We start from the raw sequence: 25407 nt of genomic DNA, 5'->3' as shown, positions 1-25407 counted from the left end.
CCAATTGTCATGCACAGATACTCGCGTTTTAGCATTCACACAGTCCGTTCATTGACACACTCACATACACTGAACCTGAAGTGTTCACGATCCCCCTTAGGAAAATTGTGACTTGGAAACCTATTTGCGAGCTAAAAAAAACAACGCGTAGGTAACAGATGTAAAGCTGCTAAGCTACCTCTATCGCCGTGTACAGTCTGCAATAGTACGAGCAGGGGAGCACAGCGTTAGAAAAAAAACAACTTTCTCAACGTCCGTAAACGTGTGTTCGATAAAAATGGCGATTGTATACCGTTAACGCTACATTATATTTACTAGGTTCACACTTATAGGACTCGCTCGCTGGATTTCGTGCCGACCAGTTGTGCCCCCGCGATCTCCGACGACAGCGCAGCTCTGGCCGACTGGACTGGCCCTACGCCGTCTCCTGACGCCGACAAGAGCTCTCACCGAGTGGTGCCTCGTCCTCGGACTCCTACGACCGTGTCCATCTTTCATATCTTCTCCTAACTTCCGTCGTTCGCTGTCCCTGCACCTCGCTCTCTCCTTCCTTTTTCCCTCTCTGCCTCTTTACCTTTTAATCCTATCCTCTTAATCCCTCCTTCACCCCCCCCTCTCGTGAGCTACTGTTGAGGTGACCTCCCCCTGAGAGACAGTTATGGGGCTCACTTTTCTCTTCTTTTCATTTAAAATCACTCACACACACTTATAACGTGCTCTGTGCGTTTTCTGTGCCTGTAATTAAGCACATTAGACCCGTCGCGTACAATTTCAAGTCGAACGGTTTACATAGGCCTGTAGTTGGCAAAACAAACAATGTCCAACAAACACATTAGAGCCATCACGTGCGAGTACAAGTCGAACGGTGTACGTAGGCCTTTAGTTGGCGCAAGTAAAAATGTGCAACAAACACATTAGCGCGGTCAAGGGTAATCACGAGTTTGACGGCGTACGTTGCCTCTAGTTTGCGCAAGTAACTATGTACCACAAACACATTAGCGCCGTCACGTGCAATCGCAAGTAGAATGGTGCAAGTAACAATTGGCAACCACCACATTAGCGACGTCACGTGCAAGCACAAGTCGAATATGTTCATGGGCCTTCGGTTGGTACAACTAATAACGTGCAACAAGCACATGAGCACCGTCTCGTACAATTATAAGTCGAAAAGCGTTCACAGACCTGAAGTTGGCGCAAGCAACAATGCAGAATAAGCACTTTAAATCAAGATGAACATGGTATACACAGAGCTTGCGCAATCCCAGAAGCTCCACGTCTAATGTCCGCGGCAGACATCATCTGTATTTTTTGTCATTCGTCGCGTTACGCAAAATCTTTCATCCGGAAACGACCCACGAAGCTTATCGCACTCTCTTCAACGGGAGCGTCCGAACCGTGCGCGTAAATGCTTGAAAAACCTTGTTTGGGCGACAACTTCTAAAGCTAGAACCGCACAACTCGCAGCGCCGCCAGACATGTAAGCGAGTAAATGAAATTGCATTTGCTCGGACGTGTTTTCTTCAACCATGCTATCGGGCTCCACGAGTTTTCTGTGAGGCTTGGAAAGTCCAGCTTCCGCAATGGCAAGGAGGAGGCGTCTGTGCTGGTATCTGCAATGAAGTGTGCAGTGTAGCTTGTTGTCAAGCCATCTGCAGAGATGACATAATAACGTGTTAAAAATAACCTTCAAACGAAGCCGAAGATATATTTTTTTAATGTTGGCGCACAAGTAAGGCACCAGCTACCTTTTAGCTCTTGAGTGACTGTTGAGCATACATCTAAGAAACGAGAAATGAAGAGAAGTACATGTAAAATAAAACACACGAGCAGACACATGTAAAAACACACACTCTCACATCAAACACAATCACAACGTATGAAGAAATGTCCGAAAGCCAATGAATAATGTCACTAACAATGTCTCTAGTCATTGGATCCAACCGACACAACGTAGCAGTCGTGTGGTCCTTACGGGAATGAATTTCTCATGTGAAGATAAGATTTCTATCCTGAGATTGTGGTGCTTTAGACACCTATACCTTCACGCATTCTGCTTCCGAACGTAGGCCGATGGCATCTCGTGAAGAAGCACGGGTTGTGAGCTCCAACGACGGCCTCGCGGAATATCGTCATTCGAACCCATGTCCTCCTACCAGTGCACACAGAGTCCGGCAGACGCCGTTTGACGACTTGAAGACAGGCTCACAACGCCAGTCGTGAGATGTGCGACTCGAAACTTTCAGGCCGGGTGATCCTCAACAGGTAGGGGGTAGCCTTATTTAGGAGGGATCCGCCGCAGTAATCAGGTGTCCGTATTTTTAAAGATAGAGATACTCGCCCCCCTCTCTCAAAATCTTTCTTATAATCCTGATATATTCTCCGTCGGCAACCACAATCGCGAATATACGCAGAAATTCGAAGCAGTGCACGACTGTGCGGGACACGACACGACATCGCAGGCGACGCTGCCGAAACGCCAGCTATAGCAGCGAAATTCTTACCGCATCCCTACAGTTTTCAACAGCTATAGAGCTTGGTCCCTGATAGCGAGGGAATCGCGGGGCGTTTGTTCGTCGCGGAGCAGAGCTGCACAGCGAGAAAATTTGTGCTCGGAAGGCCTTTGAAGTATACGCTGACCTGTTGGGAAGGAATTAACGTGTTCTGCCAAATGTAGGAAGTATGTACGCTCAAGCGCTGTAGGCGCGTTTTTGCGGTGCTGGTCAAAGACGATGTTACTTTTTAGGGGCGAAGCTCCTCAAGGTGTGGGTTGGTCGTCCCCGATGTATGTAGTTGTAGTAGGTAGCCACCTCTAGTTTAGTTCTTGGAGCGTTTACTAGATGGCGGTACTTGTAGTTGATGAAAAGTTGCGAGATGTTAAAAAACTGGAGGGCGGTACTTGTAGTTGATGATGAAAGATGCGAGGAATGATGTCACATATGGCGCGTGTAATTGGTAGAAGGCAATCGTACACTAGGGGGCGCGGTGTAAAAAAACCCGTTCGCTGTTGGCGCGCGTGCGGAGTGTTTAACTTTTAATTAAGGGGCGAATCACACGGAAAAGTGTCACGGTTTAGCGATGATTCCTTCCGGAGTTTCGCCCCACTCATCATCATTCACCCCATGAATATGCTGTGATTTTTTTTATTGAAAGCTACGAAATGTAGTGACGTAGGAAAAGTGGGGACCAGTAAACACATCTGCAAAGAATGTTCTAAAGATCAATACTCCTCTATGGTTAACATAATTATACCGATTTTCCGCTTATAGTACATGTCGACGCACCGCCTATTGAACTACGGAGTAAGGACAAGAGAATTGTTGAAGCAGAAAAATATTACGCCATCTCCCACTTAATTAGGGGAACCACGTGGGGATGAGAAGCAGCGGTGATGTTCACCTGTGTTTCCATTTGCATGTTTACGTGTATGTTTCATTTGTGTGCTTGTGGAGCTGGCATATGATGTGTACCGCTTATGTTACGCCCCTCCCGCGTTGTGTATCACTCTGTGTATTCCGCACAGCGAATTATAGTATGCCCTATATTTCATCAAATCTTAAATTACTTCAACACCGGGTGCTGCCAGGAGTGCGCAACGGAGCGAGCACGCGCAGCATTAGACAGTTATAGTTTACGGTTAGCGTAATAGCGAAGGTTAAGGGAATGGCGTTACCGTGCAGCAAACGAATGTTCGTTGTGGACAGCGTGTTTTAGTTTAGCGGGATACTGTTTACGTGGCATGCGTGCCACAGCTGGGATGGTGGCGCCACCTATCAGGTGGTGAATAAGTTAAAGACAGTGAAAAGGAAAAAGAAAATGAGAATGTTTGTCTATGCCACCGCGCGAAGCATTGTTACAAGTTTATTTTACTAATAATACAAGCAAATAATAATGAACCACACACCAAACTCAAAAAATTATGTTGCCGATTTATTTACATTAGTTAGGCCTAGACGCGTTTGAAATGGAAAGCTATCTCAAAAATCACGCCAACATATCCGTAATAATTGGTCATCGAAGCTAACTGAAGGCAAGCGAAACCACTTTAAACAGTCTTTTGCTGCGAACAAGGTGAATCTTTCAACAACTACACCAAAATCACTTCGAAGTGGGCGTCCGAGAGCGCCGCTATGTTTACGTACACTACGTTCACCTACGCTACCTTAAATTTGAAAAATACCGCGCGTACGGTAAGCAGCATGGTTGACGTACGTATCTGCGCATGCGCACTTCGATTCCGGTATCACGGTACGCCCGGTATCCCGGTAAGCCCGGTATACTACAACTGTCAATTATATACGAGCGCGCAGCTGTGGCGGAGGGATAAATGGGAGAGAAGAAACGAAGCGGTGGCAGCGCTCTGCCTCCTCCTCCACCATACCTCCAGGCACTGCGCCGTGCTCCCGACCGGGTTGCAGAAATTGGGTGCCTTTTCTCATCTTCTAACCACTACCACCACCACACCTCCTCGCGTGAGCGCGAGAGTTGGGCGCATGCGCAGTGGGGCAGTGGATGGTCGCCGAGGTACTGACATGGCCCGCAGCAAAACCTGCTCCGCATGTAAAATTAATGACAATACCAACTCACCGAAATTTAAATTGCTTTCTCTTTCTCATAGTGTGCGTTCTGTGTTCAGTGGTTATGTCCATGCCTTTTGCAGCATCACTGTGAAAGATCGCCATTGCACAAGTAAGACATCTTACCTGAGTGGATTCAGGGTGTGTGTGTATGGCAGATACTTGAATCAGAGTGAAGAAATGGTCCCCAGTGACGAGCTTCCACTGCGAGGCTGCTGCTACTTCGTCGTCAGAGCAAACAGAAAGGGCAATGTGAGTTCGGGCCTGGGTTCTGCGGTAACAGTCGAAGTCAGATGCAGTCGAAGCGGCGCCGAAAATGTCATTCATTCCTGCCGTCACAAAAACTCCTTGCAGGGGTGTAGTTTGGGGAGTGAAAGAAAACAAGAGCGTATCAAACCAGTTCCTTTCAAAGCAAAGAGTCAAAGCACGATTGTTGACTGCACGAAAGAGTTCTGGGTAGCATTCCACAACCTTGACAGCCCGCGGGGCTGACTGAATAGCGGTGATGCTTGACTGAACGTAATTGCCCAGAACCATCATTCCCAAAGCCCAGACTGCGACGGCCGAGCCTCGGAATGTTGGAGCGTTCGCTATCGACGAGGCCGGAGACCTTCCCAGGAAGGTGGACACAAAGAACATGAACACGCGAGATCCGTGTTGCCGTATTTGTCTCCGGTAGAAGAGACGGCAGCGGACAGTCATGTACAGAGCCAAGAGGCCATAGTGAATGAAGATAGCTGTAGTTGAAAAATGAGAGAACGCCAGGAATCAATGAAGGTGGTTTCGTAGACAGTTTCAGTGAAGTTGCAGTGAAGAAACAAAGCGGTGCCGGTGAATACTGGGCGCCAATGAATACGTCAGGGATAAGAGAAACGCTTGCTCGCACTGGAGGAATGTACAAGTCCGCACCGATTGTGAGCAAAGAAAATATGGTTCCTCTCGCCTCGTCAACGGTGTTGTTCAGTGATCTGTATGCGTCGACAAGAGCCAAGCGTTCCGGCTTCAGGTTCCTCCCGCCCCATTTTTGATCCTTCATTATTACTCGTAACTTGTGCCCTTTGGGGAAGCTCCCTTCGGACCTATCTTCGGTGAACAAGTCTGACGCCTGCACCGTCTTTCGCGAGTCACACCGGCGATACCTGTCCTCGGGAGCGCTAATATCTGCATCGGTGACGGTTACCACTTCGCAATAGGCGTTAAAAACGTCTCGTCGGACTCCGGTATGGGACTTCACCGACGCGAAGATGAGGTTTTTCTTGTGCTCCAATGTTGATTGCATCAACCGTTTCTTGGTATACTTTGGTACCTCGGACCAGGTGTCAAGCAAAAAAATCAATCTGTACTCCGGTAGCTTGTTGAAATCATTATTGATTTCGAGCTCACCGCAATGATCTGAATTATATCCGTAGAATTCAGCGCACAGGCTTCTCAGTGAAGTAGGAACGAACTTGATTGGAATAGGCAGATCGTTCAGACTCCCGAGGAGACTTTCCGTGTCCGACAAAGAATACAGTAACACTGGACGCCCGGGAGACGTTTTCGAGGCGTTCATTATGCTTAGCATGGTCGGATATATTGAAGCCCTACTCGCGAAGTGACTGTTCAATAATATTAAAGTGGAAAAAATATTTCTGACAACAATTTTCATTGGTATTCTTTGAAGCTACGATAGGTAAAAGAAATGTAGGTTGTGGCGGTCAGTGCTTTAGCACATAGTTCTATATATTACAGGAATAGATCGCGAGTTCCAGATTTATTCAAGAGAAGCTGCTCGTGCTGTCTGCAAAAATCATCAGTATTGCAAACATTAAAAACTAATTTTCCCCGTCGGCGAGAAGCTTATTTTCGTTTTTAAGACAACGGATTGCGAATATTGATGCGAAAACCAGAAGTGGACAAGCTCGTTTCGGGTGTGAATCTGTTACCTCCGGAATACGCAATGAGTGGCACACTCACAACGCTCTTGTCTTGTCGCCTAGAAGATCTTGGCTTATACCCACAAGGGGGATTTGCCACATTGTACCGCTCTTGCAATAACACGCTAGCGTAGCTTTCTTCGTTGGCAGCAGAAGGTCCTTGGCGACGCGCTATAGAATATTACTTGCGGGATTGAAATTTCAGTCGGCGTGGAATGATAACGACAGTCGCTTCTATGTTAGCTCATTGGGCCGCCCGTTCGTTTATTACCGTTTCATTTCAGTCGGGGCCCGAAGCGAGATATTGACAATACTCATTTGTACATATATACTAAGAGTGCAATGATGCTTTTAATTAATTTTCTTTTTTAAGAGCTTTGTTCCCTCGCCCCACCTCCAGCCACCGTATTTGGAACTCTATGATTCTCATTTTCTGGCTTGCTCTGCCAGATGTACTGCAGTGCAGCCACGCCCAAGTCTTGGATGGAGTGACAGTTGGACTAATCAGGAAGTCCGTGTCGCGCAAATATTGCCTCCACGCGCCGCTGATTACATCACTCAATCATAAATGCACATGTAAAGAGATTTTTCATTAGGCATGTTTTTCCTCAAGGCTGATTTGGATTGTCTGCAGCAATTTACAGGATTGATTACGCGGTGCGCAATAAATTTAATTCAACCGGTGCAAATCTTTCTGCACATTATGAATGGAGCCTTTTTTTGTGTTTTTTTATTTTCACGAGGTCGAACTTGGTGTGTAAGTAAGCAATAAGACTAGCGCTTTCTGACTGCATACCTGCGAATATGTGATTGAGTTCTTTCTACCCACTCCTAAAACAGAACAGCGTTGTTTCTAAAAGAATTTACATATGCAGCAGCTTATGGGATAGAGCTCCTTTTATGAGATTCGAATGGGATCTCATACTTTTGGTGGCTAAGAAAAGGTTCGCGATTTCACAAAAAGCCATCGTATTGCCATGTACCTGCTGTGAGCCTCATCTTATTGTTGATTTGATTGATATGTGGAGTTTAACGTCCCAATACCATCGTATGATTATGAGAGGCGCCGTAGTGGAGGGCTCCAGAAATTTCTACCACCTGGGGTTCTTTAACGTGCACCCAAATCTGAGAAAATGGGCCTACAACATTTTTGCCTCCATCGGAAATGCAGCCGCCACAGCCGGGATTTGAACCCGCGGCCGGCGGTTCAGCAGCCGAGTACCTTAGCCACTAGACCACCGCGGCGGGGCAGGCTCATTTTAAACAGATAAGTTTCAACAAGGAATGATCCACCCCACCGATATATAAACAGTAAAAACTGACAAAGATCTCCTATCCTTCATCTAAAAAATGTATCTGTTACAAAAATCGACTTACTAATGACTCAAGTCTCTCCATAATAGAATATATAGCATCGGACAATCATTCTGAAGTTTGAATGCGTCTGGTTTGCAGGTGTGCCTAAATAAAAAGCACTACGATGGATTTACCAACTTTTCCTTCATTGAACAGGGCGTGCGTCTACCCCGACCCTCTTTGCTTAATAGCTTCCGTAGTTGGTTTTATTTGGCAGGTAACGCAAATTAGGTGCGACACACACGTTTTTAGCATGTCCTCTAACGACGTGTCTTGAGGCATTGGTGATACTAAAGACTCGCTTCATCACAGTGGCAATCTCGTACGCGAAACGCCTAGATGCATGCATGCATGCATGCATGCACAGCCTGCATGGAACTCTGCTGCGAGTGTAACAAGCTTTGGAATCCTTGTTCGCTTCGATATAGTGACTCATCGCGTCGCTGCTAGTGCGATATGAGAGCGAGGGATAGAATAATTGATTGATTGATTTGTGGGGTTTAACATCCCAAAACCGCCATATGATTATGAGAGACGCCGTAGCGGAGGGCTCCGGTAAGTTCGACCACCCGGGGTTCTTTAACGTGCACCCAAATCTGAGCACACGGGCCTACAACATTTCCGCCTCCATCGGAAATGCAGCCGCCGCAGCCGGGATTCGAACCCGCGACCTGCGGGTCAGCAGCCGAGTACCTTAGCCACTAGACCACCGCGGTGGGAAAAGAGGGATAGATAGATAGATAGATAGATAGATAGATAGATAGATAGATAGATAGATAGATAGATAGATAGATAGATAGATAGATAGATAGATAGACAGATAGATAGATAGATAGATAGACAGATAGATAGATAGATAGATAGATAGCTAGATAGATAGATAGATAGACAGATAGATAGATAGATAGATAGATAGATAGATAGATAGATAGATAGATAGATAGATAGATAGATAGATAGATAGATAGATAGATAGATAGATAGATAGATAGATAGATAGATAGATAGATAGATAGATAGATAGATAGATAGATAGATAGATAGATAGATAGATAGATAGATAGATAGATAGATAGATAGATAGATAGATAGATAGATAGATAGATAGATAGATAGATAGATAGATAGATAGGTGCACATTGCACACCACACATACAGGCATTGCGCCGTGCTCCTGACCGGGCTGCAGAAGTTAGATGCCTTTCTCCTCTTCTAACCGCTCTCACTACCACCACCACCACATACTACAGGGTTTCACAGGGGGTTGCTCAGTGATGTTGTCTGGCAGAATTGTAGAATTTGTGTGGCTTTCTGGGCTGATGTACTTGAAGACCATGTACCCAAGATCCTCTCCTTAGTAAAGGGACGATCATCCACTCTCCTCAAGGTACACTGGAGAGTCCGCCAATCTTGTTCGAAGTCAGGGCGGTGACACAGGACGACAGTCAAGTTTCTTCACAGTTGCACTTGTCATTCTTGGATGAGTCAGTCATACCAATGCGATAGCTGAATGAGTTGGCAAAGGGTTACACCCAGACCCACAACCGACCCAGAATTGTAGCGTCACGTGGCGAAGTCTTTCATGGCACACCCAGTTTACAAGGAAGACATTAGTTTTATCTATCGCCCTCACTACCCTTACTACAAATTAAATCTCCTGCTCGCCACTCGCTTGTTCAGAAAACACTTCGAGTGTCCGCAATAAGCCTTGGGCCAGTCAGGATTTCGCGCTTTTCGACTACACGCTGGTGCCACCACTTGCGCACTCACGAACCTACAAGAACAAAGTGAGATCAGTTTTTCGCACATGACAGTGATGCGAGGAAATGTGGAACGGGCACGCAACAGCGTGACAACGAAAGGTAGGCGACGATTCACAACAGACATATCTCGTATACCGACCAATCGAAATCCCACTTCATCCTGACGTCAGGTGAACAAACCGCTGGCGTCACAAATTTAGCAAAAACCCGCCGTGGTGGTCTAGTGGCTAAGGTGCTGACCCGCAGGTCGCGGGATCGAATCCCGGCTGCGGCGGCTGCATTTCCGATGGAGGCGGAAGTGTTGTAGGCCCGTGTGCTCAGATTTGGGTGCACGTGAAAAAACCCCAGGTGGTCGAAATTTCCGGAGCCCTCCACTACGGCGTCTCTGATAATCATATGGTGGTTTTGGACGTAAAACCCCACATATCAATCAATCAATAAGTCAATAAATCACAAATTGCGCGGCAAGAGCGGGAAACGCGGGAAAAAATAATGCGTTCGTTCTTCGCGCTTTCAGAGGTTGTTTGGGGGGCATTTTAAACGGGAAATTTTAAGTCGACAGAATAGGCAAGTTTAAGATCTGTATGTTATCGTCTATATCGCGGGTTGGTTTTGTTGCTGCCTTACTATATAGAGGATGCTAACTTTACCGTTTTGCATCTTGAACACACTGCAAACAGTTCTACGTTGAACGTGTGCGCATGAACACGGCTGGGTGGATGCATTCCACGTTTCACGACCTTGTCGACTCAAGGCACGAGATACGAGAATATGAAAAGACTCGTTCAACAGCCCGAGATGTGGGCGCCCGTACTCCTTATACGTAAACTCGGCTATGTAACCGCATGCATCCGAGAATTTGTTTTGCCACAGAATGTTCTTCCTACGAAGCTGCGTCATATACTCGTAGACGAATAACGCCACCTTTATTGATTTAGTGCTATTCAGAATGGTGTGCTAATTATGTTACTCTAATATTTAAAAAAATCAATAATTTCTACAGTAACCCCAGCTATGGAAATTAGCAAACTTTGTACCCGTAATTGAGTCTGGAAACATGCAAATACCAAATTATAGGCCAATATCTTTGCTTTTTACCAGCTCCAAACTTTTGGAACGTATCACTGGCAAATACGTTTTAGAGTACCTAAACGCACACAATAATCTTTACCGATCACATCACGGTTTTCGTGCTGGCTATTCTACTGCTACACAGTTGCTCGAATTCACGCACGGCATTGCTTCTTTCCTAACGATCGAAGACTGATGCCATATTTATTGATTATTCTAAAGCCTCTTGCATAGTTTTCTATGCCGAAATTTTAGCTTCTTCAGATTTCTTTTTTTTTTTTGCGACAACATGCTGGTTTATTGGATAGCAGATGTGGTCGCGCTCGAAACTTGTAAAGTTTAACCACGCGAAGTCGCCTTACGTACAGATCGCATCAGGTGCGCCTCAAGGCTCAGTGCTTGGGCCGATTTTGTTTATTATTTTTATAAATGACGGAGCAAAAATTATCGGTATATAGCACTCAAATTGAACTTATAATGTATGCAGATGATACTGCATACATTTAGATGGCTGAGTTATCTATCGTATGCAGATGACTGCGTTATCTGTAGAGCCATCTATGATTCGCGGGACCAGGATGCGCTGAAGAGCCTTATTTCGCTGTTTTGTGACCGAAATGAAACATGACAAATATATATGAACTTAAAAAGACTGTATAGTCACGATTTGTTCAAATAAGAAACAGCTTCATAATTTATATATATATATATATATATATATATATATATATATATATATATATATATATATATATATATATATATATATATATATATATATATATATATATATATAATGACCATGGAAGTCTAGTACGTCTTACGGAATTTAAAGGTATTGGTGTAACTCTTGCTACATATTTGAAATGGCACAGCACGTCGAAACAATCTGCAACGAGCTCTTCTAAAACTGGTATCCCCGGACGCACGCTATGAGCAACCCGAGAAAAAAAAAATGCGGACTTACAGCCCGTACGGCTTCGACCATACTCACATAATAGCCGTTTGTTTGGTCACCTCAACACTGCCATGACATGGCTATGTAGGATCCGTTAAAAAAGAGTAACAAGACTTCTATTTTTTTTTTCTCTTTGACCACCGTGTCTTGCTCACTTCGTACGCACATGTTTTATCGGTGCGGCCCTTCTCGAACATGGGCGAACTTGCGATTGTGTCATCCTCCTGCATAAGATTGTTCACACCAGATCGAGTGTTCAAGCACCCATAACCCGGCTAATTGATCCCTTCAATTTTTTGAAAAAAAAACAGCACGGCTGAATGAGAGAAGAAAGACGACAGGACGGAACGGCGTTACAACATGAGCGTTTACTTCGTGTGAACAAATATATACGCATTGGAAATATAATAAATATGCATACATGCCAACCAGCTCGTGCACTTACCGTTTTAAAATTCCCCTAAACATTTTCCCCGTTAGATATATTCTGAATTATTTTCTTTTCTTTTCTCAGTGCGGAACGTGGATTTATGAAATAAGCCTGATCAGTCTGTATACGCAGACTCGGTACTGAGGAGTTTGAAAAACAAAATTGTGTAAACGTGCATTTTGTTAAGCTGTGTTTATTCGAGTTTCTGAACATCTGTATTTACACCTGTTATGTCTAAAAAAACTGAGACTGCAGTATGGGTAAATAAATAATATTAGGACATGTTCATATCACGCTGTCTGCTTCGCCCTTTCGGGTAAGCAGGCTCCCTTTTAGTAATCTAGGGACAAATTTTTATCGTAACCAACTGTTGAATCTCTTACCATGACCGAGTCGAGGTAATGCCCTTGCCTCGGCCTTCCCATGACTTGGCGTAATTAGCTTGGTAATAACATGCACTGGCCTATCTAGCCAAGTATAATGTCCAGGCAAATACCTAATTAGCCGGCCGCACGTGCTAGGGTGCTAGGGGACAAAGAATACGCGCACCAGCCGAGCAGCGTGCTAGAATGTACTGGCTGACCGTGATAATTACCACGTGGCCTCGGGCTTAGGTGTGGTCGCGATGTTGTATAAGACGCCTGGCCGGCGCTAATCTTGGAGGCCACCGTGCTGATTATTCTGAAACAGGCTGATTATTTTGAAACAGACTTAGCGCAGGCATTGAAAGTTTCAAAGTAAATATGAACGCCCCGTGCCTCTATAAATATCATCACGAAAAGTTTCTGGCACTTTTATTGCATCGGTGCACTTCTGCACTCAGTGCAGCGACGAACAAACGAAAGATGCATCTGGTTTGAAAACACCGCCGAACTTCGTCGACCGTCCTTGACCCGATGACTAGTTCCATCGTAGCCGATCGAACGCTGCGCGCTGATGGGTGCATTTGACTTGCGTATACTGTTGGCCCGTTCAAAAGGTGTCGTCGCCAGTGCTCGAAAATCCATAGTTTCGCGTAGCTCGGCCGATCCTGCATAGCACCCCGGAGCACAGCATTATCATGTCGCGGTTTTCGGGACGTTAAATCCAAAGTATTAGTGCATGTTTCCCGGCCAAAAACTCTTTGTCGGGTCCTACTTTCTGGGAGACTCGCCGTTTCGGACATGAGAGGTTTGGGCTGGTCTGCAAGGATATATGCAACGTCACTGATGAGGTGGCATCGCTGCACGGGATACCGCGCTAATTATCGCCCGAGCTGGGCTGTTGCAATGCGTTGCGCAAGTGATTGAGCTATACGCATGCCCGGGGGCGTCAAGCACGTATACTGAAATCTAGAAATGTGCCACCCTAGCAATAATAATATTTGATAATATTTGAAGTCATTTGACCCGAAGAGGTACGGTTGAAAAGCAAACGTACCACAAAACACGAGCGCATACAGGCATACAAAGAACTTTATTAAAGCGCCAGAGCATCTGAGTTCTTGTAATCGGCTAATCGATGCCGTGATCTGTTGTCTTTCATTAGATACCAAAAGCAGAGGTCCTATTGTGGCCGCTTGCGTCGGGTGACATTGACACATGCGTGGACAACTTTCGGCCTCTCCGTCGAGACATTGTCACAGAGCTAAGAAGTGAAAAAGATGTCTCGTGACGCAGGTGACTACACATTGTGAAGAGTGAGCTTAGGGTCATGTCCTCCGCCTGCCTGGCACTAACCCTTAAAGGGGAGTCTCAAAGAAGCGGACTGCAGGATATTTAAGACGTATCGGGCTAAAAGTAACGTAAAAAAATTTAGATAAAAAATGAGACGTCGAATAAATGACTGTTCAACCCAGACACTTCGAATACGCCTTTCGCTTCCTTCTCAGTATTTCGAACAGGCGTGGTACTTATCAGGAGCTTTCTTGGCTTCGATGATCGATGGTCTGGTGTTTTACTTGGTGGAGTGGTTTTAGCAAAAACGCTAGTCCATCGAAGGCCACTGTCTTGGTGCTGCAAAGCAGAGAAATAATGAAACATTTCTTCATTCTTGATTCTTCTTCTGTGATTAAAATGAATTGGTACAAGTCAACGACATTGAATAGTTAGCAGTGGTAACACTGAGGGTACACAGCAAGACGTATATGGTTTGCAAGCATTGTTATGGGTTCAGCAATTAATGGCTCTGCTTGAAGGATTAATTTGTACAAGCACCGTCACCAGAGCTTTTTTCCAACGAAGGACAGTTAGGAGAGTGCTTCCTTCTTAGCGTTCCTGTTCATCTACATACGAGTGAATACGTTATCAAAGTGATAACCGCATCACAAAACTTTCCATGCCTAACAACGCTTCAAGTCAGGATTGCTTAACCAATAGCACATGGATAACTGCTTCAATAAAAATAACAATCATAATACGTAGTTCCCCGCATGACATGGCGGGCACCTGTCAGTTCTTGTTTTGGTCATGTGCTTAAATGGGTCAGGTGCTTAAGTTATGTAGCTATATATACGTGGTTCCTATAGAAGACAGGACGGATACTTGTTCATTTCAGTGTTGGTTGCAAGGATCGTGGGCTTAAATTTACCGATGGCAAAGCAACTGTGCTATATTTAGAAATGAAAGCTAAACAACTTAGAAAGTAGACTCACGGAATAAGATCGCAGGCCAAAATGAAGACAAGCGTTTCCTCGTTCTCCATGCACGGGAGCTGGCAACGGCACCACGGGAACAACCGGGCGACCACAGCATGCGCCGACATCAGGTGTTGGTAAACGCCGCAACGGAAGGATTCCAGATGTGGGCCGAATACCTGTCGGAGGGCGCTTGCGAGCGACGGTGATTGTCCCTCGGGCGATTCGTGAACCGCTATGAAAGGCTTTGTACGCCAGGTGGCCAACAAGTGAGGCTTGTAGTCTTGGCCTCCTCCGTCATCGGCGACAAGCAGGCAACTGCAATGGACGTTTTCCGCCGCCTTTGTGAACGCGCCGAAGACATTGTTGCGCCGCATTTTCTTCAGGATGTCGCCGACGACGTCACTGCGGTCCTTTACCTGGCCCACGAGATAGAGCGCCCAGGGCCGTATGACGCCCATATGGGCCAGAATGCTGTACAAGTGGGCTGCGAAGTGCAGACGCGCGTACATATCTGTCATGGATTGTATAAGGACACGAACAGAGATGACGGCCTGTGGTACAGTTTTGTCGCCGAGCCTTGGAAGGCTAGGGAGACCCTGCTCGTCCAGGCGTCCCAGGTCGTGTTGCGGCACCCTCGAAAGGTGCAAGCACAGTGCATCCACGTACGTCATTGCTCTCGGTAATGTTAACGGTTCCTACGAAAGCTTCGTGTCGAGTTTGGCGGCGGCCTATGGCAGCGATGAACCCTTCCTTCTTGCTTCGGGAACGGAAACTTCGGTCGTAACTATTTTTGCACGGCGATGATGTGGACAAGAAGGGCGAAATGATGCGGCTTTCGTCCACCTTCAGCTTGCCGAATGTCGAGAGTGAGGTTGAAAAGCGCCCCGATGGCCGACGCGCACGAAGACGCGTCTTCTGCGGCAACAGACACTGCTTTTCCTGAACGCAGCCGACGCATTGCCACTCACTGCCCTGCCACAAGTACTTAAACGCATACGTGCTGAGTCAGGTGCTACTCACGTTCTTAATAATAGATCCAGCAGGAATGGGTGTCATTCTGATAAAATAAATGAAAACAAGCAGTGGTGCAGACATGTGGTGAAGGCCCGTGATGTATGTAACGTGCACGAGGCGTTTAGAAATCGGCAACGATTCGTACTTGGTGTTTTACGTATCTACTCTTTTATATGTAGTCAATGCCCACTCCATTCTATTATTAATCAAGTTAGCAGTTTGTGCATTCTGGCGAACGCGAGTGGTGAAGAGTTTTTGAGAAGCCTCCCCTTATTTCAAGAACCGCTTCATTTGTGCAGTCTTCCCAGTTGTAAAACGCACTGAGCAAGGAAAACTCAAAAGAGCCCTTATCGTATCTCAATGTCTAGCAAAACGTATGCACGGAAGTGACGTCAAATGTCCAGGGGTAAACAAACCGGCACTGGCGAACAAAACAGCTGACGCCCCATGGCACGCCCTACGCAATAGTTCGCATCTGCGCAAATTTGTAGTCCCGGCGTTAGCTGAGCGAGTATTGTGAGATTTGCACGCTGTTGCAAGCTCGCGTAATACCTGGCTGTTTCTGCGTGGCAGGCCCGAGCGCCTGTGTGCTGAAATCCGTTGCGGAGCGTTTTCGTGCCACAGCGCAGAAAGTTTACCGGTGCATAGGTGGGTACTAAACTTTCTTAAAGTCCTTAAGAAGTCATTCCCCGGTTTTCAACTGAGGAGGGACCGGTGCGGGCTGTAATGAAAAACACTTGGCCCCAGCATCATCGTATCCGAACTCACCCTACAAAGACTTACGCATTCTGTTGTGCGTTAGGCCTTTCTTCTTTTAAGTGTGAATACACTTTATAAGCGACCCCAAACCATCTACCGCCATCAGCGGCGTCCGCAGTCTTCTCTCTATCTTTAAAAAAAAGAGGACTTGGCGGGCCGCAGCGCGACGCTCTACCGAATAAGCCACGGACGCGACGCTGATAGCGGTGTCAGTAACGCGCCTTATCCCCCTCCCCCTTCGCTCGCTCCTCCGCTCTCCTCGCTCGCTGCAGCTGCGCGCGCACCCCTCTCTCTCTCAGTCTCCCGTCGAGAGCGGGTCGTGAGGGGGAGTAAAGTTAAAATTCGTTGGCATTCGCCAGTGAGTTAACGTAAACTCCCCCGTGTGATCAAACTGCGATTTTCAGGAACCATTACACCATAAAGGCACCATAGTGTGATTAATAAATATAATAGTGCGAATTAATAAATACCCCTCATAGCATCACCCCGTGTATTCGCACTTAACCATGTTCACCCTCGGGGAAATGCTTGGGAGTTTTTTGTTTTTTTTTCTCTCTTAGCCCGTTTTTCCCATCTGCTGGGCGATTAGCCGTTCTTTACTTGTAAATATGAGCATGGCATCGCGTGATTTTAACAGGTGGCTTCGTCGGTATGCGGCGCAATGCCGACCTGTATAAGGGTATTTACTGTGCTGTACCCGCCAGGTGGCGCCAGTGAGTGCGCCGGCCCGTCAGTGATCCGGCAAATGACAGCGTGACATTTGGCGTCGCTGCACCCCACCAACCCGTTTTCTGGGAAAAACATCAACTTAAAGCGCGTGCTGTCGAGGACTTTGATTATGGTACAACGACGATGCTCGCGCGCGAGACCAGGACTATGGCGACTGCCGCTCTAGCGCCCCTTGCGGATGACGTCACGTGAGTACTTCGTATCATAGTCGACCTACTCCACGTCGAGGACACCGCTGTGTTTTAAATGCAATCGCGCACTGTTCCTGAGCACAGACAACTGTATACGTTGCATTGTGCGCGTGCAAAAAAAAAGAACAAGCGTTCCATTTAGAAGAAAAGAGCAAGACGAATGAATTTTATATCTAGTGAATGTACGACTTATTCTAATGAAAGCCCCGCCGTGGTGGTCTAGTGGCTAAGGTACTCGGCTGCTGACCCGCAGGTCGCGGGATCGAATCCCGCCTGCAGCGGCTGCATTTCCGTTGGCGGCGGAAATGTTGCAGGTCTGTGTGCTCAGATTTGGGTGCACGTTAAACAACCCCAGGTGGTCGAAATTTCCGGAGCCCTCCACTACGGCGTCTCTCGTGATCATATGGTGGTTTTGGGACGTTGGACCCCACATATCAATCTATCGATCAATAGTCAAATGGTGAAATGAATTTATTTCGATTAGTTCTTTTTCGACTAAAGGACGACCGCTCTTCACGGACCGAACGCCGTCTCATGAAGCATTTTGAGTCTAGAATTCTGCGTCACGTCGTATTTTTGAATTAGTGATGCGTCTTTAAGTTGGCCGACGCTTTGAAAGCTGTTGATCTCGTGTATTTGTATCATTTGTATTGCTGCACCCACTCTTATCTCTCATCTTTCATGTTACCACCTCATGGCAATGTAGCTGCTGCCTTGAGCAGCGAGTGTCCGAGTGACTGAGAACGATTTAGATAGTTTTATGAAACCTTCCGATGCGGTCACGCGCTCGACGCGTTGGAGTCATTTGTGCAACGTACACGACCACTTTTTATTTGTTGAATCATACAATACAAAAGATCATCAGACTACTTGGACCTGTAGCCAATGGCTGGTCCTGGGTCCAAAAAGAAATTGTGAATACTTCCACAGTGTTTTTTCGAGTTTTGATGCTGCTACACTTCATAACCGTAGACCATACTTCCTTGCTGCCGATGTTGTATTAATGCCAGGTATCGTTTCTATGCTACTCAACCTTAAAACTAAATCTTCCTCAGGTCCAGATGATATGCCTAATGTTTTTCTGAAAAGATATGCAGAAGCGTTAGCACCTTTCATAGCTCGTACATTTCAAATGTTCCTGTCTTTAGCTACACTGCCTAATGATTGGCTTTTGGCACGTGTTGTACCCGTACTAAAAAAAGGTGACCCCACACTAGTAAGAAATTATTGCCCTATATCACTAACCTCGCCATGTTGCAAACTACTTGAACTTATCATAGTTAAGGAAATTAATAATTATTTAGAGGATAACTGCATACTGTCGTCCTGTCAACATGGCTTTCTCTACTACAAAGGTTTCTCTACTATCACACAGTTAACAACAGTTGTTCATGATTTTGCTAGTGTTCTTGATGGGTCAGGCCAGGTTGATGTAATATTTCTAGATTTCAAGAAAGCGTTCAATCTTGTATTACATTGCAAGCTTATTACTAAACTCGAATCGATTAATATTCCTGCTTATACAATTAATTGGGTGGCTGCCTGTCTGACCAACCGGAGTCAGGTAGTTTCTATTAATGGCCACTCATCTGAGAAGCTACCAGTCTCATCTGGTATGCCTCAGGCAGTGTCCTTGGCCCCTTATTATTTTTTATATCTATTAATGACATAACCAACAAAATTCATTCTCCTATTCAAATTAGATTATTTGCGGATGATTGTGTACTTTATAATAAAATTAAAAGCCTTGAAGATCAATTATCGCTCAACAACAATCTCCAAAGTGTACCTTCTTGGTGTGATCGGTCGAGCATGCAGTGAAATTTCAGTAAAACAGTGTATATGTTGTAGCGAAGCCTCCGAACTATGAAATGGGTCGAACTCTTGAGTACCTTCTAGTGGGGCTACCCAACAAGGACGCCGCTCGCGCTGAGAGCCCATGCTTGGCTGTGACTGTCGCCATTATATCTTCTCGCTCGTTCCCAGCTAATAAATGCCTTAACAATTTGGTGGAGAGTGCTGCGATCCCTGTCTATGCCTTTGGAGCTACGATCACGTACCCTGCCATCTACTATGTACCACGACGCTTCTCAGCAAACGCCTCCTCGAATGCCACCCCCTTGTCCCGGTGTCCCCAGAATCCGCGATCCACCCATCTTCACTGGCACTGATGGCACTGACGTGGAGGACTGGCTCGCCATTTACGAGCGCGTGAGCGTCCCCAACAAATGGGACGAGGGCGGCAAGCTGACCAACTTGGTGTTTTACCTTGCCGGTGTCGCCAGTTTGTGGTACAACAACCACGCGTCCAATTGTTCCACCTTGTCCGATTTCAAGACCGCAATCGTCAACGTCTTCGGCCGCCCTGCTGTTCGCAAGCTGCAAGCAGAGCAGCGCTTGCGTGAACGTGCTCAGGAGGCTGGTGAGTCATTCACCAGCTATATTGAAGATGTCCTAGACCTATGTAACAAATCCAATCACACCATGTCCGAGTCTGACAAGATCCGAAACATCATGAAAGGCATCGACGATGATGCCTTCACGATGCTGCTCGCCAAAAACCCCGGCACGGTGGCTGAGGTCATCACACTGTGCCAGAGCTACGAGGAGCTCCGCCGGCAGCGTTCGATGACCCGACGCTCCCCACCACTAGCTGCAACGCTTGCTGGCTTGGAGGCCAGTTGTGACCAAGTGGCGTTGATGGCAGAACTGAAGTCCTTTATCCGTGAGGAAATCACGCGTCAGTTCTCCCTCCTGCCCTTTTCCCACCAACCTGCTGTTCAACAATCGGCTACTACCCTTCTCCCTCCCATTCGCCGAGCGATTGAACAGGAAATAGCGGAGGTAATGCCTGCTTACCACCCCCAACAGCCTCCGGCTCGTGCGTCCCTGAGTTACGTGCAAGTGGTCGCCAGGCCACCCCAAGTCGTTCAAGCACCCGCCCCTCTGACCTACGCTGAAGCTGCTGCACGACCTTCGTCATTTGCAGCGGGTATGCCCGCTACGTATGTTGACGTAACCCCTCAGCCTCAGCTTCAGTCCACCATACAGCCACCGTTCCGTCCATCAGCCCTTGCGACATGGGTGAGACCTACCCCGTTGAACAGATGGCGCACACCCGACAACCGGCCCATCTGCTTTGCCTGCGGTTACGCCGGTCACGTGGCCCGTTATTGCCATCGCGTACAGCCGGCTCCAGTTTCTTCACCTGTTGCTGGCCAACTCAGCCGTCCTTATCGCGAAGAACCGCCGTCTATGCCACCTCGATCTCGCCCAGGTCCATCTCGAAGATCACCGTCTCCACGACACCGTTCCCTGTCTCCCATGCGGCCAAGTGCGGCAGCTCATGAGCGGAAAAACTAGTCGTCGCAGTCCCTGAGGCAAGGACTGCGACGCTATCGCAATGTGAAAGCCCTCAGAGCAGCCCCTCGAATGTCATTGACGTGCTTGTGGACGGTGTTTGTGCATCGGCTCTTATTGACACTGGAGCTGCCGTATCAGTTATGGACGAAAAACTCTGCCGCTTAGTTCGAAAAGTGACGACGCCACTTTCTGGGTTATCCCTCCGTACTGCAAGTTTGCACCGGATTCATCCTACAGCAGGGTGCACAGCTCGCGTTGTCATCCAGGACGTTCTGTATGTCGCCCAGTTCATCATCATTCAGGCATGCTCTCATGACGTCATCCTGGGATGGTACTTTCTCTCCCGCCATGACGCCGTCATCCATTGTGCCGCCGCCGAAATTGAGCTCTCTTCCTTCTTGCATTTGACGCCAGAAGACAGTCCCCCGACACTGAGCAAGATTCTAACGAAAGACGATACAACAGTGCCTCCAAACTCGACGACGGCTGTGTCTGTCTACTGCGCTGGTCTCTCCGACACCATTGGACTTGTTTCGCCATCTGACCGCGCTTGCAGCAGGAAAGGGTTGCTAGTACCTTTCGCGACCGTGCAGGTCAACCAGGGCAACACTGCTATTTTTGTAACCAACCCGTTTCCGTACGCTGTTACCTTGCTTCGAGAGGAATGTCTCGGCAGAGTGGAACCAGTCGACGACGCACAAGTCCTGGACGTACCCGATGGCACGCGCGCTCCCAGGTCGTGTACCATCAATGCTGTTTCCACTTCTGATTCGTCGTCTGCTGATGTATTTGGCCCCTCCATCGCTGACAACCTTACGGCCGTACAGCGTTCCCAACTTCTGGACCTGTTACAAGAATATCGTTCTTCTTTCGATGTCGGGCGAAGTTCTCTCGGTCGCACGTCCGTTGTTACGCATCGCATCGACACTGGTGCCCATCCACCTTTACGGCAACGTCCATATCGCGTGTCGCCTGCTGAACGTCGAGTAATTAATGATCAGGTTGACGATATGCTCCGACGCGACGTTATTCGGCCCTCCGACAGTCCATGGGGTCTCCTGTTGTTCTTGTTGCGAAGAAAGACGGTTCTGTGCGGTTCTGCGTGGACTACAGACGGCTCAATAAGATCACTCGCAAGGATTTTTATCCACTACCACGCATCGATGACGCGATTGACAGCCTTCATGGAGCCGATTTTTTTTTCTTCTCTCGATCTGCGCTCGGGGCACTGGCAAGTACCCATGGCTGACGACGCTCGACCAAAGACCGCCTTCGTCACGCCAGACGGCTTGTACGAGTTCAACGTCATGCCGTTTGGTCTATGTAATGCACCTGCGACCTTTGAGCGCATGATGGACACCGTTCTGCGCAACTTGAAATGGTACACGTGCTTGTGTTACCTCGACGATGTCATTGTCTTTGCTCCGGATTTGTCCACGCATCTCCAACGTCTGAAAGAAGTTTTCGCACGTGTGAGCAATGCCGGCTTACAACTAAATCTGAAAAAGTGCCGCTTTGCAGCACGGCAACTCACCATACTGGGGTACGTCGCGTCCAAAGACGGCATTCTTCCTGATCCTGCCAAGCTTCAGGCCGTGGCCGAATTCCCCAAATCTGCATCTGTCAAAGAACTGCGTAGTTTCGTGGGCCTGTGCTCATACTTCCGACGCTTCATACGAAATTTCGCCACGATCATATCACTGCTGACGAAGCTCCTTGGAAGCAACGGGCCCTTCAATTCGTGGTCATCCGAGTGCGACGACGCATTCGCGAAGCTCCGCCATTTGTTGACGTCGCCTCCCATTCTACGCCACTACGACCCTACAGCCCCAACGGAGGTGCACACGGACGCCAGCGGAGTAGGCCTCGGCGCTGTCCTGGCGCATCGAAAACCCGGATTCCCTGAATATGTCGTAGCATATGCAAGCCGTACGCTCACGAGAGCCGAGAAAAACTACACCATCACGGAGAAAGAGTGCCTGGCGATCGTCTGGGCTCTTACAAAGTTTCGACCTTACTTGTATGGTCGCCCATTCGATGTCGTCACCGACCATCATGCACTATGCTGGCTTTCATCATTGAAGGATCCCTCAGGCCGTCTCGCCCAATGGGCTCTTCGCTTACAAGACACGATATCCGCGTGCTGTACCGCAACGGACGCCAGCATGCTGACGCCGACGCCCTCTCACGCTCCCCTCTGCCTGAAGGTGATGTGCTCTGCTCCGTATCCTCGGCTGCTGTTTCTGCCATTGATGTTGACATCATCGCTACCGAACAGCGAAAGGATAATTGGATCGGCCCGCTCATCGACATGCTCTCTTATCCATCCGCAACGCCATCCACGCGTGCATTGCGTCGTCAAGCTCGCCATTTCGCCATTCGTGACGGCCTCCTACACGGACGCAATTACGACGCCGACGGCCGGCAGTGGTTACTCGTGATACCCCGCAGTCTGCGGTCAGAGATATGTGAATCCTTCCATTCTGATCCGCAATGCGCGCACTCTGGGGTATTCAGAACCTACCATCGCATTCGACAACGCTACTTCTGGCGCGGGATGTACCGCTATGTGCAGCAGTTCGTTCGCTCTTGCCTCACTTGCCAACGCCGTAAATCGTCAGCCCACATGTCGCACGCCAGTCTACAACCGTTACCTTGCCCTGACCGTCCCTTTGGGCGCGTAGGTATCGATTTGTATGGACCACTTCCTCTGACGTCGGCTGGTAACCGCTGGGTCATCGTTGCCGTTGACCATTTAACGCGATACGCCGAAACCGCCGCTCTCCCCGCGGCTGCTGCGCGCGATGTTGCGTCCTTCCTGCTGCATCGATTTATACTGCACCACGGACCACCCCAAGAGCTTCTCAGCGATCGAGGCCGTGTCTTCTTGTCGGAAGTCGTCGAAGCCATTCTGACAGAGTGCCATTCTGTCCACCGCAAAACTACTGCTTACCACCCACAGACGAATGGCATCACCGAACGCTTTAACCGCACCCTCGGCGACATGCTTTCTATGTACGTCGCTGCCAACCACACTAATTGGGATAATATACTGTCCTTCGTCACCTACGCCTACAACACCGCCCCTCAGAGCACGACTGGTTTTTCACCTTTCTACTTGCTGTACGGAAGGCACCCGTCGCACACCATGGACACGATACTCCCGTACACGCCGGATCCATCTGAGTGTACACCTATTTCCGAGACAGCCAGGCTTGCTGAAGAGTGTCGCGAGCTTGCCAAGACTTTTACGACGCAAGAGCAAGAGCGGCAGAAGAGTATCCGCGATAACTCCACCACTTCTGAGCCCATGTTCCTTCCTGGTGCGCTTGTATGGCTCTCGATCCCGACCTCTGCCGCTGGCCTCTCTTCCAAACTACGTCCCAAATACGAAGGCCCCTACCGTGTCATCGAGCGCACCTCACCCGTCAACTATCTGATCGAACCCGTTGAACAATCTTCGGACATGCGCCGCCGTGGGCGAGACATCGTCAACGTGGAGCGCCTGAAGGCTTATTATGACCCGCTCATAATAACAAGCTGTTAGGTCGCCAGGCGGCTCCCTCTTCGACCCCGGGGTAATTGTAGCGAAGCCTCCGAACTATGAAATGGGTCGAACTCTTGAGTACCTTCTAGTGGGGCTACCCGACAAGGACGCCGCTCGCGCTGAGAGCCCGTGCTTGGCTGTGACTGTCGCCATTATATATTCTCGCTCGTTGCCGGCTAATAAACGCCTTAACAATGTCAATAACTAGACAGACATCTAAAAACTTTCTTTTGAGTACAAGGTGGGTTCCGAAATGCTTGAAGAAGTGAAGGAGTACAAAAACATGGGAATCACAATAACTAATAACCCTAACTGGAATACACACATTACCAACATATGCAACTCTTCGTTTAGAAAACTTCGTTTTCTCAGACATTAACTAATGGATGCACCCTCTATTACAAAGTTAACGGCGTATACATCACTAATGCGGCCAAAACTCGAATACGCCAGCATAGTCTGGGATCCGTACACAAAAATTAGTATCGATAGATTGGAAATGGTTCAGCGTAAAGCTGTCAGGTTCATTTATTCTAAATGTCGTAATAGTGACTCTCCCTCTAGTTTAATGATGCAGAATAGTATTCAAACACTACACCTGCGCAGAAAAATACAGAGACTAAAATTCCTGTTTGCACGGAAAAATAAACTCTTTGCTACAAACCCAAGTCCTTACTTATTGCTGCTTACTGCTGGAACAACACGGCGTCGTCATGCTGACTCTCTAACACCTATCGGACACGCACTAATCTTTTCAAATATTCCTTCCCAAGAACTATCACCGACTGGAACAACCTACCATTCCCCCCTTACATATTAACGATTTCTTAGAACATATTACTATTTGAACTTCTGACCAGGATGTACAAACTTTTTAGCTTCATTAAATATTATCCTTCTGTTCCTTGATCCTTAGTTTAAAAAGCCAATGTCACTTGCCTTATCTCATGCCTCTTTGTGTATATAAGTCTGACGTGCCTTTATCACATCGTCTTATTTCAGTGTGTGAAGACGTTTTGTTTTATGTTTCTACTTTTGTTGCTTCACCTTGACGTACCACTTTTAAAGAAATTATGTAGTTTTTACCTTATTTTTTGCTGCAGTTTCTTTTGTACACAT

General features: G+C 47.5%; 2 protein-coding genes across 2 annotated transcripts in view; both read right to left on the bottom strand.

Annotated features, from left to right (window-relative positions):
* The window catches only part of LOC119187342 (uncharacterized), a 253981-nt gene that overhangs the window by 68317 nt on the left and 160257 nt on the right, over window positions 1–25407 (bottom strand). The window lies entirely within an intron of this gene.
* On the bottom strand, window positions 13505–15647 carry LOC142768537 (uncharacterized). Its single transcript, XM_075870535.1, has 2 exons — window positions 14701–15647; window positions 13505–14062 (listed from the first exon to the last, which is right to left on the bottom strand). Exons 1-2 carry the CDS (start codon window positions 15354–15356, stop codon window positions 13963–13965), a joined length of 756 nt encoding a protein of 251 aa, XP_075726650.1. The 5' UTR covers window positions 15357–15647; the 3' UTR covers window positions 13505–13962.

This window comes from Rhipicephalus microplus, chromosome 8 (genome assembly GCF_043290135.1).
Source record: "Rhipicephalus microplus isolate Deutch F79 chromosome 8, USDA_Rmic, whole genome shotgun sequence".
Classification (NCBI taxonomy): Eukaryota; Metazoa; Arthropoda; class Arachnida; order Ixodida; family Ixodidae; genus Rhipicephalus; species Rhipicephalus microplus.
The sequence above is the reverse complement of the archived record's forward strand: the minus strand, read 5'-3'. Positions and strand labels throughout refer to the sequence as shown.

What these genes read in the sequence shown, in the direction of transcription:
- LOC142768537 (XM_075870535.1), bottom strand. Translation starts at nt 15,356, where the DNA reads ATGACGTACGTGGATGCACTGTGCTTGCACCTTTCGAGGGTGCCGCAA. An exon ending in TTGGCCTGCGATCTTATTCC is followed by an intron (nt 14,063 to 14,700) that starts GTGAGTCTACTT and finishes TCTGCTTTGCAG; the next exon opens with CACCAAGACAGTGGCCTTCG.